The sequence below is a fragment of the Malaya genurostris genome, chromosome 2 (assembly GCF_030247185.1).
Source record: "Malaya genurostris strain Urasoe2022 chromosome 2, Malgen_1.1, whole genome shotgun sequence".
NCBI lineage: Eukaryota > Metazoa > Arthropoda > Insecta > Diptera > Culicidae > Malaya > Malaya genurostris.
In genome coordinates, this window is record NC_080571.1 from 287,113,450 (window position 1) to 287,127,413 (window position 13,964).

Genomic DNA, 13,964 nt, shown 5'->3' on the forward strand with positions numbered 1-13,964 from the left:
CAGATGCAATTGTGCTGTGAAGTTCGCGCAATCGTTAAGATCTATCTTATTTGTAATCATCTTCCATTGTGTTCGATTTCTAGATTCAACTTTCGTTCAGAATCAGGATTCTCAACCAATAAGAAGGCATTTGGCACGCTACGAAGCATCGCCCTGAACCGTTCGTTATTTGTTTATGATTGATTAAACATAGGGTACAGATTTATGATGTTTCGCGTTTGATCTGATACATTGTTTTGAATGATTTCCTTGCCAGATCGAATGAAAGAGATCGTATTAACTAATACTGTACAGTAATACTAATCATGCCTACCTTACTGAAGCAATTTACAGATAAGGTCAATGTTAGTTAGCCTCTAATTTATTATATTCTTTTCACAGAGTTTTTTTTCTCTTGTTTTGCAGGTACGTACACGGGTTTTCTAAAGGAATGTATGTGCTCTGGTGAGTAGCAGAAACATCAATTAATTTTCAGAAATAGATAATCGTTCAATGCATTCTTTTTTTGGATGCTTTCGGGAGATTTTTTTTTCAATGGACATTTGAACTTTAATACGAGACCTCATAACTCTTTAGCTGTTTCAAGTGACCATTACCTCTTAGATAATTTTCTGGTTAACCGTAGTTTGATTCCAAAGAGGTTCAGAATGAAAATCTCATTGGGGTGAAATGGGTGATTCATTTTACATGCGCAGAGATCCATAGACAGTTGTCGAAATAATTTAGCTTTGGTTAGAATCTTGAATATTAGTGAATACTTTTTATTTTTTTATACACGAGTAAAAATTTCTGAAGTAACTCTCTAATTTTTCACGAGGTAACCGATTTTTCAATAAGTGTTATTGTTTTGTAGCACTAGTATCTACGAATATGTTCATGAAATATTTCGTTATATAAATATTTGTATACCTGTGTTCAAATAGGGTTTCTTTTAAATATTTGATTTTTAAATTTGAATTCCAACTGCACATAATCTATTCAATCGAGCAAAAATTTCATTCAAAATTATAAACTTTGATTTTTGCATGATAAACGAACAAGACATTCAGAATAGACAACAGTAACATCGATTCGAAAACAAAATAACGATGAAACTAAACGCGCGTTTCATCGTTATAAATCGATTGACGGAAGATAAAATGAATGTAAGATTTTTTTCGACAGCAAGGATTTTGTTGTAAATGTTTTGTTCAAATCACCAGAAAAGATAAAATAATCCAGAGTCGAGCTTGTAAAATAATATGTGATTAATAAATTTCCTGATGTACGAACATAACTTATAGAAAAACTTGTTTTAATGCACCTAGTGGTGCCTTTCTCATATTATTAATTTTCTCCTAGATATTACAACCCCCTTCCATATAAATCCCTCACCTTATATTTCCCATTTATCTCCAAATCCCTACCCCAAACTGTTACAAACCCGGTGAACGGCCAGAATTAGGTTATAACCGGGGATAAATAAACGATATAATAATAATAATAATAGATATTACAGCAAAAAATCATCGAAATACTACAATTTAAAAAGGTTTAAGACAGAGTTTTGAGCTCCATTTTATCATATTTGATTACTATTGTCGGTACTTCCGGAACCGAAAGCTGGATATCAGCATAGTGACATTTGATTCATTGAACGGTACACTAATATGACCTACAAACTTTTTAACAATTCTCTATGACAATTTGAATTTTGGAAAAAATTTAGCGGTAGTTGGACTTGGATGAAATTTAGCAAATCATTTATGGGAATACCAATGGTTTATTTAGTTATAGACTCTTATGGTGTGCAAACTAGAGAAATTCCCTAGCCAATATTAGGAGGTAGCTTATGAAAAAACTATTCTTGAAATTGACATTTTCACACTAAACACCCCACCTCCGGAATCGAGGATTTGATCCGAATTAAAAGTTGCGATATTTTTATGGCATCTTAAGACCTACAGATGAATCTAAGTTTGTAAAAATCGGTTCAGTCACTTATATAAGACCATAAGAACTTTTATTTGAATCTAAGTTTGTGAAAATCGGCTTAGCCATCTCCGGGAAAAGTGAATGGCAATAATTTCACATTTTTGGAGCATATCGCCCTGTATTTCCGGAACTGGAAGTCGGATATATACACCATTCGACTCAGTTCGTTTAGATCACAAAATGTCTATGTGTGTATGTGTGTGTATGTATGTGCGTATGTGACAAATAATGTCACTCAACTTTCTCAAAGATGGCTGAACCGATTTTCACAAAATCAAATTTAAAAAAAAAATGCACCAAATAAGGAAAAAAATAGTCACTCACGTTTCGCAGAGATGGCTGAACCGATTTTCACAAACTTGGATTCAAATGAAAGGTACTATAGCCCCATATAAAGTTCGTGAATTTCATTTGGATCCAACGTCCGGTTCCGGAATTACGCGGAAATATGTGCAAATTTATGAAAAAATGCACACTCGATTTTCTCGGAAATTTATTAAACGTTTTTTACAAACTATGAAGCAAATACAAAGTATTGAACTTCTTTTTAAAAAACCTGAAAAGTTGATCCAGATCCGATTTTCGGATGACGATGACGAAACGAGGTGCACATTTTTATAAAACTTACTGCTAAATTCATCTAGTTGGCAGATTTTGTTAGTAGGTGATTCATCCAGATCCGACTTCCGGTTCCGGAGCTATAGGGCGAAGAGTATCAAATCATTCAAACCGTCATTCAAAATGACGATGCAAAACTGGTACGCATCGGTACGGAAGAAGAAAATACCACCGGCTTAGGACCGGTCACAGCTAGCTTTGTTTAATTATCATGGTTGCACATTTTAATGAAACAATTTTTTTTAAATATGTAAATCTGTAAATCTTTTGTTCAATTTGTACCTACTTATAAATATTATCACAAAATCATGATAGCGATGTTTTTCTATAAAAGTACACTTATTGCTTTTTTCATATAGAAAGTATATGTCAAATAATGTTACTTGAAATAAAAAATCTCCCATAGGTCCCATAGGTTGCTATTGAATTTCATCATACTTTCATAGAGTTAAAAGCGGGTTTAAATTTTAGAGCGACGATGCAAAAAGGGTAAAATTTTTCTAAATTTGCCTCAAAACTGATTTAATTTGTCGGCTATGCCGGCTACGGCTATACCGGTTCCCAGTTCCCGGTTCAGGAAATACCAGAAACACTGGTCAAAAACTCTGAAACGAGACTCACTCAATTTCCACAGAGATGATTTTATCGATTTCCACAAACTTAGGCTCAAATGAAAGTTTCTATAGTCTCATAGGTTGCTGTTTAACTCCGACATCCGGTTCCAGAGTAAAATGTGTTTAATCATTCAGTGGGACGATGCAAAATAAAGAAATAATCTTATTAAATTGGCATAACTGTTTACAAATTTATCTGCTTGACAATCATATGTAACGCTATTCATTTCCGAGAGCGCGAGTTGGTACATCGAGGCTGTTAGTTAAAAATCTTCATTTTCATTACAGTACTTTTCTTATGCATTGTAAGCGTTTCAGGTATTTCCCGCTATATGACTTTTGGTGACTAATCATTTTATTTACTCTGCATCTATTTGTAAAAATGTCTAATTGTGACTGCAGGGATAAACCATCATTACTTGTTTTGATAAGATGGGAGAGTTTGAAATCGTGTAATTTCCTACATTTTTGCAAAATATTAAAACCATTTAAGTAGAGTAAAAATATGAATGACCCTAGATGATTACCCTGTGGAGCTTTGGAGCTGACAGCAAATGGAGATGTAATGCAGTTACCGCTTTTCATTGACATTTTGCGGCCTGTTAGGTATGAGTTAAGCCAGCTCAGAAAAGAACTATTGATACCAAGTCTACTTAGTATGGAAATTGTAATCTGATGATTCATCTTGATAAACGAAGTGTATGCTATAAGATTTATAGACGTAGATCGTTTCGGAAAAAAACCGTGTTAGCTCTCGGATATATATTTCGAGCAATTATGCGTGATAAAGTCCAAGACAATTCATTCGAATAATTTAGATACTGCATATAACATCGCTATATCTCGGTAATTTGAAATTTCGGTTTTGCTTTAAAAAAACTGTTACATATGAGTTGGGAATCTCATTTCTTTACGCTGTTCATTAACGTAGTGCCAAAAGCTTTTTGGGGTTTGACCTAAGACTACTCTGTATCCGCTGTTAATACGCTTGATAGAGAGTCTTATTAAACCGGTTATAGCGATGATTTAAATACGAATAGTGCGATCTGAGATGAAGTAAAGGATTTTCGGTCAAGTTTTTCAAAGCGGATCGCTTAGCACATTTAAAGCCATTGAGGGTGGAATTCGACCAAGGCGGATGTAGTGCTTCGCTCTGTGTCTGGCTTACGACTTTCCGGCCGCCATCAGAGTGTAGCCATAAAGATAACATCAGTTACTAATTTCTTACGGGAAATTACTGACGTAAAATATCTGACGCGAAAATATTTTACGAAAAAATTTCTAACTTACCCATAAATTTCTGACGTACAATTTTCTGACGTAAAACTTTGTAACTAAAAGCTTCTGACAGGAAAATTTATGATGTAACAACTTGTGACGCTAAATTCGTGACGTTAAATTTCTAACGCAAAAATTTTCAACGTAAAATTTCAGACGTAAAATATCTGATGTGAAAATTTTTGGCGTAAAATATCGTAAAAAGTTCTTAGACAAACTTTCTGATGCAAAAAGTTTTGCCGTACAAGCAGACGAAACGTAAACATAAGGGAGAAGATATCGAACGATTTGACTGCTGATCGAAACCCTTTGGCTAGCTAGATTCCAGTCACGGGAATGGTTTTAGAAAATGGCGAAGTTCGAACTTATATCGACCCATAAAACCCAAGGTGGATAAACCGATTTTTATAAATTTAATTTTAAATAAAAAATGCTACCGAATGGGGTGAGAAGTAACACCTTTGACCGTTGAAACGGACTGCACTCTCCAAAAAGGTACCTTATGGTTTATTCACCCACATTGTTGTTTAAGGCCGTATGCGATTCGTCCGAAAGTATGTCAAATTCGTATTACAGTTTACGTTCGAATCAATCACACTTTCAAACATCGTACATCCATAAGAATGTCACTAATCCAATTTTAAACCATCAGTTCTGGTACAGACTTAAGTTGTATTGAAAAATGTTTGATATAATTTGTTATTTGACTTGTTTCTTCGCTCATTTTGTATCATAATACTTTTGTACGTCCCTATCGACTATTTGACGAACTTTCGAACTAATGCGAACAAGCCATTCTTGTTTCCACTCGAATATGTACGAACGCGATTCCTATGCATAAGAAAGATCGGTATCGCAGGTAGTTTTTTAGGAAGATTTCAAGCATCAAAGAATTGACGAATGCTACATAATTAAATATCGTACTCAAGATGACTGCTCTGCTTTCTAAATGTTTTATTCAAAATGTAATTCACCTTTACATTCGGAAAGGAAGTTGTTGGAAATCGGTCAAACTGTTTTCAATGTATTCGTACGGTTAATTCTTCTCTTACACCAAACAGAAACAGATGTGAAACATGTTTAGAAATACAAAATAACATGTAGTTTATCTAAGTGGTAATGGTAACTTGTTGAACTTTCTTCCATATTCCGAATGTAGGTTAATTGCGGTTGACGAAAATGGATTTATGTAATGTATAAAACGTGAGAAAAAAGACGTCAAATAGATTCAAGGGCCACACGAATAGTGATAGGCCGTGTTGGACCGGCATAATAGATCAAGATTCTTCTTTCAACCTATTTAAAGGATACTATAAAGTAAAACAGTATAACATGGATCGTGCGGTCATTGCAACTGTCGTAATAAAATTCGGCTTCGGTCAACTGCAATAAACCTTTGAGAATACGAGATGATTTAATTGAAAATGCGAATAATGAAAAAAAAAATGAGGTGAGACGGGTAAAATGGCATAGAGCTGTCATCCCAACTTACCATACTTAGGTTGCTTTCTTAATATGAACTTGTTTTTAGTTGATTTGCTTCAGTATTTTATGTAAAAAGTCCATCTATATATTATTACAACAGGAAAATTGGAGTAAAACAGCCTAACGAGTTTTGTACGGCCATTGAAACTATATGCAATCGATTCGACAATGTTTTTCATAACCAAAACACTCTGTTTCGTCTTCTGCAAGTACCTCGGTTTTATTTCATATAGTCAAACTAGAATACTATCCAATACAAAAAAGGGAACTTGTGGTAAACTGAGCATGATAGTGTTTTGTATGGTTTTTAAAATACGTGGAATCGATTTTTCAAAACATTTCACATAAAAAATGCTTTTTGGTCAAGTGTGTCAATACTCCAAAAAACACATCGCCTTTTTGATCCATTTTCCCCCTCTGTGTACTGTGAGTAGAGTAAACATATTTTGAGCAAAAGTTTTGTTATTGTCTGTTCTTTCTCAATCTAGTTCTCGTTGGAAAAAAAAACGTTAGCATCATTTTTGTTAACGTCACTATCGCATGAGTAAAGCTTGCTTCAGATAGAATTGGAACAAAGACAATTACCTGTATTTCAGTTATTTATTATTGAATTCAAGATCTTTTTCTTATGCAAATGTAGCGTTTTCTACATACTTTTAAGAAAAAATACGGATAAAATTATTCGTCACGATTTCGGAGGATTTCTCGAATTTTTCCTGTGACACGGCTCATTAGGCGGCGCACACCTTCTTCGTCCATCGTTTTAGCTATCTTATTCCACCAGGTCGTCATCTGATTGATGTCTTTGACAACCTTTGCCTTTGCCTTGAGTCTCCTCTTCATGATTGCCCAGTATTTCTCAATAGGGCGGAACTGGGGGCAGTTTGGTGGGTTATGGTTTTTCGGAACAAACTGGACCCCTTTCTCTGCATACCATTCTTGAACGACTTTGCTGTAATGACAGCTTGCCAAATCTGGCCAAAACATTACGGGATGGTCGTGGGATCGAATGAATGATAAAAATCGTTTTTGGAGACAATCTTTTTGGTATAGTTCCGATGTCATTGTCTTATTTGTAACGAAAACTTTCGTTTTTTGCCACAGTTGCAAATGCCCTGCCAAATCATAAATTTTCTTGCAAATTTGTCGTCAAAAAACAAATTTAAATTTGGCTGGAACATCCCCCCGAGCCGTTGCCAAGTAAAATTTCTGACCTGGGATTTGCCCGAAGTCAGCCTTGACATAGGTTTCATCGTCCATCAGAAGCCACCCGTTCAACTTGGTCAGCACCTGGTCATATAGTTTCCGAGCATGAATTTTGACCACACTATTCTGTTTTATGGTCCGATTTGGCTGTTTGCTAGTTCGATACGACTTTATTCCTTCCCGGAGTCGAAGTCTCCTCACGGTACTATGGGCAGCACCGAATTTTCTGGCCAAATCACGGTCCGACAGATTAGGATTCCTCTTAATCGTCTTCAAAATCTTACCACGTAGTTTCCGGTCAACAGTTCCACTCCGACGATTGGCCTGAGGGTTCCGAATCGTCGTCAATGTTTCCTTATACCGTTTGATAACGCGCCATACGGTATTTCTGGGCAATTTCATCTGTTTAGCTAGCATAGATGCAGGCCACAATGGATTTTCCAAAAAACTGTGCGCAATTTTTTCCCTTCTTTCGGCTTCCATGTTGATTGTTTACAAAGTACAGTCGATTTGCGGAATGTCAAAAATCATACGTGAAGCTGACAAAATTCCCGACACGTGGGCTTCCAAGTCCGTCCACCAGGAGCGCCACAATATGAGCAAAAGTTTGTTCCAATTCTAAATGAAGCAAGCTTTAGCACAATAAAATGGCAATAAAACCAAATACAAATAATAATACGCCGAAGTTCCATATAATCATATCGTTAATGTTTGGTTCTAGAAATGATCAATATAACCTTGCCCATCCTACTATTAAGCTCTGATAAGTCAAAGTTACCAAAAATGTTTCTTACTGGCAACTATATTTAATGTTACTATGGTTATATTTGTTGTTTTTGTAGATCCATAATAAACAAAACGTTATATTCAAAATTACCCCGAAACCAATTTAGAGAGTTATTTGATATGATAATAATTGTGTCCCTAAATAATGATTCAGTTTTTCCAGATTACGTTGAAATCGACTCTGCAGTGAATTTCAAAATATTTGTTGTTTGGCCTGAATAAAATATCTTTTAAATAAAAAAAAAGTCTATAAGAATGCGTGTATTTTTCCTTATAACTGATATTATCAGACGAGCAGTATTGCTAGGTGATGCCCGATCTGATTTTTTCTTATAGTATTTAACTCGTACAAGTCTGGGGTTTTGTGTTCTGGAGCAGCAGATGCGAAAAGCATTGAAAGTCATGCTTCACTGTCGAAGCTTTTCATTAACAAGCTCAAGAAATAAACTTCTCTTCTATTATACTGACTGGAATGCTTAAAAATACTATTCATAACTCTTTTTTCTGGAAATACAAATTATGTAAAATTCTTATGACACAGAACAGTAAAAATAACAGTTATATAGGAAATTCTATTTGAGATTTTTATTTTCGGATTCGATAAAACGTAAGACAAAATCGCTTTTTGTCTTTGTCAAAATTTGTGTGACGCCGACGGTTCACTGTCAAAACGATAATATTGACCATCTAGAGATTAGATCTGATCACTTAAAATGATGTCCGATACATAATTTTTGGTATCGTGGTTTAAATCTTACCATGGGTAAAGTTTAATCCTACATTGAAAGTTTTGTTTTGGAATGAACACCAGACGATGTCAATATCAATCTCACGAAAACTAATTGTACACTTCTAGTTGGAGAAAATTGCTTTACAAAGCACTCCGTCTTGTCTCTATTACGTTATGCCGTCCTAGATGAGGGCTATAGGTTTTCTTCAGGTTTGTTCTAGCGCAGTAAAGATACACGTACAATATTCCGTTAAAAATCCTTCTATGGCAATTTACATTGACCACGGAGGAGCTTTTTTACTTTATCATTTCAAACAGATTGTTTGTTTCGTCGTGTCCTAATAACCTGAAATCGTCCATTTTTGATTGAACATTGAATCCTGTATAAACATTTGAATGAAAATAGTAGACAAACATAAAAAAAGATTATTTATCGCCAGGCTTTATTCAGCATAGGACGCTGGTCTTACAAGTCAGTTGTCGTATGTTCGAGCCCCCACCTGGAAGGATTCGTAGCGTCAGTAGAATCGTTGCACCAGCCATGCAATGGTTCTGTACACTCTGAATCGGCTGCGAAGTCTGTTGAAACAGAAGGTCAAATTCCACTACAGGAATGTAATACCAAGGCTTTGTCTCATTCAGTTTTTCGTTATAATAAACAGTACCCATGGTGAGCTGATTTTCAGCCTTCAGTGTTATGTTAGTTATACATAAATTTCATTTAAGTACACTGTCACTCTGACAGTGCACAGTGACAGTGTACCGCAGAACACAAAACGTGTCCACGAAAAATCGTCAGAGCATTCCGTATTATAATTTGTATTTGATAAAACTACGATCATTCGCATATGCAGTTGCAAATAATTGCGATAAAGTTACTCTAATAAATCGCAAGATGATTTTACGGTAAGTCTCGGAAGGTTAATATATTATTCAGTCGTCAGCTAAAGTTTCATGAGCAACCTTGGTTATGACGAAAAGTGTTACTTGGGATCCAGTTTTTTTTAGCAAACATCATTTTCTCGCATTTATGCAGTTTAACCATTAAACTGCTCCCAATAAAACTTAAACGTAAAAATTATGCAATCCCACTGAGCTTCTCATCGGAACACGTTGGCCCGTACAACGAAACGTCAATTTTAGTTCGGTGATAAACTCCGTACGCTGGTATTGGTACAATTTTTTTTTGTTTCATCCACATTTCACTTTCGGATTACTACTGCTCGAACGAACCGATTTCTGCGGTTTGCTCAGCGTAAAAATGGCGCAAACAACAGAAAAAGAATCCTAACGAATTGATGAATGAATGTATGAATGAATCAATGAACGGAATGCTTCACTTTCGTTCGGTTTGCTACAGATATTCATCGAACCGGTCACTCCACCTGTCCGATCACGAGGTGCAATCGAACCGGTGCGGTGTCGAGCTGATAAAAAAAACGACATTAAAATGTTTGTGCTGTAACAACATTAACACCCGTCTGATCTCTTGACGGCAGTGTGTTGAATGACGGTAAAAAAAAACTTCAATCCTGCAATTTATGATGAAATCTTTAAACCGTTGCGTTGATCGAACAGTTTGGAAAATCACTCCCAACAGTTGAAATAGTGTCACAAATTTTTGAACGATCGTATCACGTTTAAGCAACCAGCATACTTTCGAATAAGCCTTCAGGAAATCCGGGTACGGTTTTTATTATCACTTTAAAACTTACGCTCCGGTCACTGGAACAATTTTGGCGTTAAAACTTAACTTACTTACCTTCTTTCTTTACTGGATCGCAACCCTTTTGTGGGAAATCAACCAAACTGGTTTTGGATACCCGATATGATAAATGGATGTCAAAATCGGAAACGGCATCAAAGCAAAGGGGCCAACCCACATCGGGTCCTCCGAGAGGAAGGCGTGTAGTTTATTCGTGATCAGGTTGGTTACTTTCCGTTACGAGATCACAGCGAACCTTGATACGGCTTGGCCTCAGCTTGAACATGCATCAACAGCAGTTTGGTCGTAAATTTTTTACAGCACGTTTCGATTTTTCGTTGTTGCTATTGTGGGTGCTCTCTTTTCCGTAACCATGAGAATGATCATTCAATTCCGATAGTGTTAAGATGATCGATATTTCGGGTTGAACTGTTCATACCTTGACTTTGTGTTGACGAAATATTGAATCAAATTGGTGGTGAACGCAATTTTTTTTATTGAATTGACAAAAGATTTATATTCACTTGATTCGAGTCGTATAACTTACGGCAATAAGTTTATTCATCTGTGCAATCGGGCTTATACTTTATTATTTCGTTACGAGAATATTCCATTCGTTATGCAAAGTCAATTTGATTTACTATCCTCTATGGTGAACTCTGCACATTCACCACTTATTTCTGCTGCTTCACGACGTCTAAATTTATTATCGTGTTGGAACACAACCACTTACATGAAACTTAATTCGATGAACCAATTACACTTTACAACAACGATTAGATTCGTCGCCAACATTCTTGAAGCCCGCAAATAAATCCTCTCAGTGGGAAGGCACTGCACACGAAACCCAGAACGCGAAGATGATTCAGAAACTGTTTTGCAGGCGGAACGATGCTCACCTTGTCGGCCATTTCGAATACACCCGGATCGTACACGTTCGTTCGTTCGTTCGTTCAGCTTTTCCAGTTTGAATGCCCCGAGTGAGAAGAATAAAATCCCCGCATCTGCAGCAAAATGTCAAAGTATTTGCAAATGCAGCAGATCGAAGCTTCGCTTAATGTGTTACCATCACCGGCACTACTGAATGGCAAAGGGGTTGGCCATTCGACGGATTTTACCCCGCCGCAGGCTGATTGTAGTTGAATAATTCAAATGTAAACACGCTTTGGAAAACCAATCAAATTCAATTCAGGTTTGACGGAATACGCCGGGTGACTTCCTTACACGAGAATCTGCCGACCGCAGTCAACTAGCAGTGATTCTAGGGTTGGATTTGAAAAAAAGAATGTTTTGAGGAAGATATCCGGGAAATATTTTTTTTCGGTGAAGTCTGCAAAGAATCTCATGATTTGGCAAGGCATTTGTAGTTGCGAACATAATTTTAACGTTATTTCAATTTAAAACAAACTAATTGTAGTCTTCACAAGTATGAACAAATGTCTGTCGAATTCTGTCTAAAGTTTTGTTTCGATGGCATTCTATTAAAAAAAATTCTTACTTTTTTGCTAAAGTTTATACCTTATGTTATTAACGCGATTTTTTCTAAATGAAAACATATGTTGAACTGTTGAATCTTTTGAAGCGATTCAATCGAGAAACCATTTTTTCACATCTTCATAACTAGTGAAATGTTACTCAGTAAGTGCGTGAGACATCTATAGAAATAGATGACAGTCGATAGGAGCCAAGTCTGAGAAATCTGGAAAGTGGGGCTAAAGTTCTCATCTCTTTACTATTCCACCACTAATGTCAGAAGTCTAAAATTCATCTCTTCATCTTTTAAAGTGATCCAGTCGTGAAGCCATTTTTTCAAAATTCTTAACTATTGAAATGTTGCTCAATAAGTGCATGAGATATCGATGAAAATAAATGACAGCCGGTAGTATAGCGAGTAGGGCAAAAGTTCTCATCTGAGCTTAGCAATCATGGTTTAGAGAGCTGCAAAACGATTTTCTTATGTCTTTTGAAGCATTCTGAATGTTTTTCAAGATTCAATTTCACTACTTGATGTCGGTAACGTTTATTAGTATTTACAGTTTTCCCTGGTTCGAGAAGCTTGTTGCTATATAAGACACCTTTTTTTTGGTTCCACCAATTGCCTTTTTCTTTCCGAAGCGATTTGGTTTAGCATTTGATGTCGATGGATGGGCAGGGTCAATCCATGATTTTCGTCGCTTGGGATTCTACAAATATATCCGTTTTTCATCTTCTGTCGGTGCATTCGCTTTGTTTCAAGTCGAGAAAGTAAAATTTTGCTCATTGTTTTTCGATTTTCCTGCTGTCTATCATTCAACTCATGAGGAACCCATTTTCCCACCTTAACATGACCTATAGACTAGAAGAAATGACTATAAGCGTTAGTCGCCTCTCCACCAAGAGTTTTTGAATTTGGGTATTGTGTTCGTACAACAACCATTGCAATTCAGCATTTCATTTTTTTAATGACCAGTATGTCCCCGCTTTAAATATATTTTACCTGAAACCGATAAAGCATGTTCCCCGTTAGCTCCAACATGAAATCGGTGACACTATTTTTTCAAAACCCAATTAAAAATCAACTCTTCCCACTGAATATTCTTCACTTGGCGAAAATTTCAACATGTTCACATAATAAAATGTATTTTACGTTTACTCACAATTCGCAAAACAGAATTTTTTTTTTGGAAAGCGATGCTACAGCGAAAAAAATGACACAAATGTTTCGACAGCGAACTAATCTTTGTTTACAGATTTATTGAAAAAATCTCGCATTATTTTCTGTTACCCCTTCTAAATACAGAATTTTTGTTCTTTGGCTGAAGTGCATTTAAATTCTCAATTCCATTGCAACTGTTCCTATTATCATCCCGTCGAAACAACAAACTTTCACATTGACTACTCGGCACACCAATGGCAAATTGGGTTGTATTCCATGCCAAGGATTCGAACACAGCTTGCCGTCATCATATCTGATCCGAAGCAGTTGACAAAATAAATCGTTTACAGCCAGGGCAACAGAAACAAAAAAAAACATATGAAGAATTAAACGAAGATAGTACATTTGGTGGATATTTTTACAAAGTGGGCGAAAATAAAATAAATCCTAAAGTGGGTCAAAATACCTCTGTTACCCTACTACCAGTGCATGTGAAGAATTGCTATTGAGAATTGCGTGTTTATGACCTATACTTAGCCGTTGACGATAATAATATTCTTCAAACCGTGTCATAGCATGGTGAAATTCTTTCCATCGAGACGGAATCGTGAAAAATTTTACCCGATATTCTGTTTAAAGAAGGCTATACCTTCTTATGTGATTTTCGGTCAGCACGTATAGATCAGATTCCATAGAAGCCGCTTGTTACCTACGACAATCAACTGACCACATGCCAGTTGCCATGCCATGCAAGTTGCTTTCACCTCTCATCTAACCCAGTCGATAAAACAAAACCGCCTACGTCCAGGACGGCAGAAACCAAGTACAGTATTGTGTGGTGAACACAAGAACGATTCCGAAATGAGTGAACCAAATCAACAAAAGCCATTAACAAAACAGTGAATAGCGAACCACTGTTCTCTTTTCATTCGC

At 36.1% G+C, this 13,964-nt stretch overlaps 2 protein-coding genes across 4 annotated transcripts in view; one reads left to right on the top strand and one right to left on the bottom strand.

Moving 5' to 3' along the window:
• The window catches only part of LOC131430442 (6-phosphofructo-2-kinase/fructose-2,6-bisphosphatase 1-like), a 268,836-nt gene that overhangs the window by 153,324 nt on the left and 101,548 nt on the right, over positions 1-13,964 (top strand). For 2 of the 3 annotated variants that reach the window (XM_058595442.1, XM_058595443.1), the window contains one exon: positions 406-444. The exons of the other annotated variant lie outside the window; for it this stretch is intronic. In XM_058595442.1, the coding sequence (XP_058451425.1) occupies positions 406-444 (39 nt within the window). The remainder of the gene's footprint in view (positions 1-405; positions 445-13,964) is intronic. 3 annotated transcript variants of the gene reach the window in all.
• Positions 1-13,964, bottom strand: part of LOC131430443 (alpha-N-acetylgalactosaminidase) — a 184,069-nt gene that overhangs the window by 131,783 nt on the left and 38,322 nt on the right. The window lies entirely within an intron of this gene.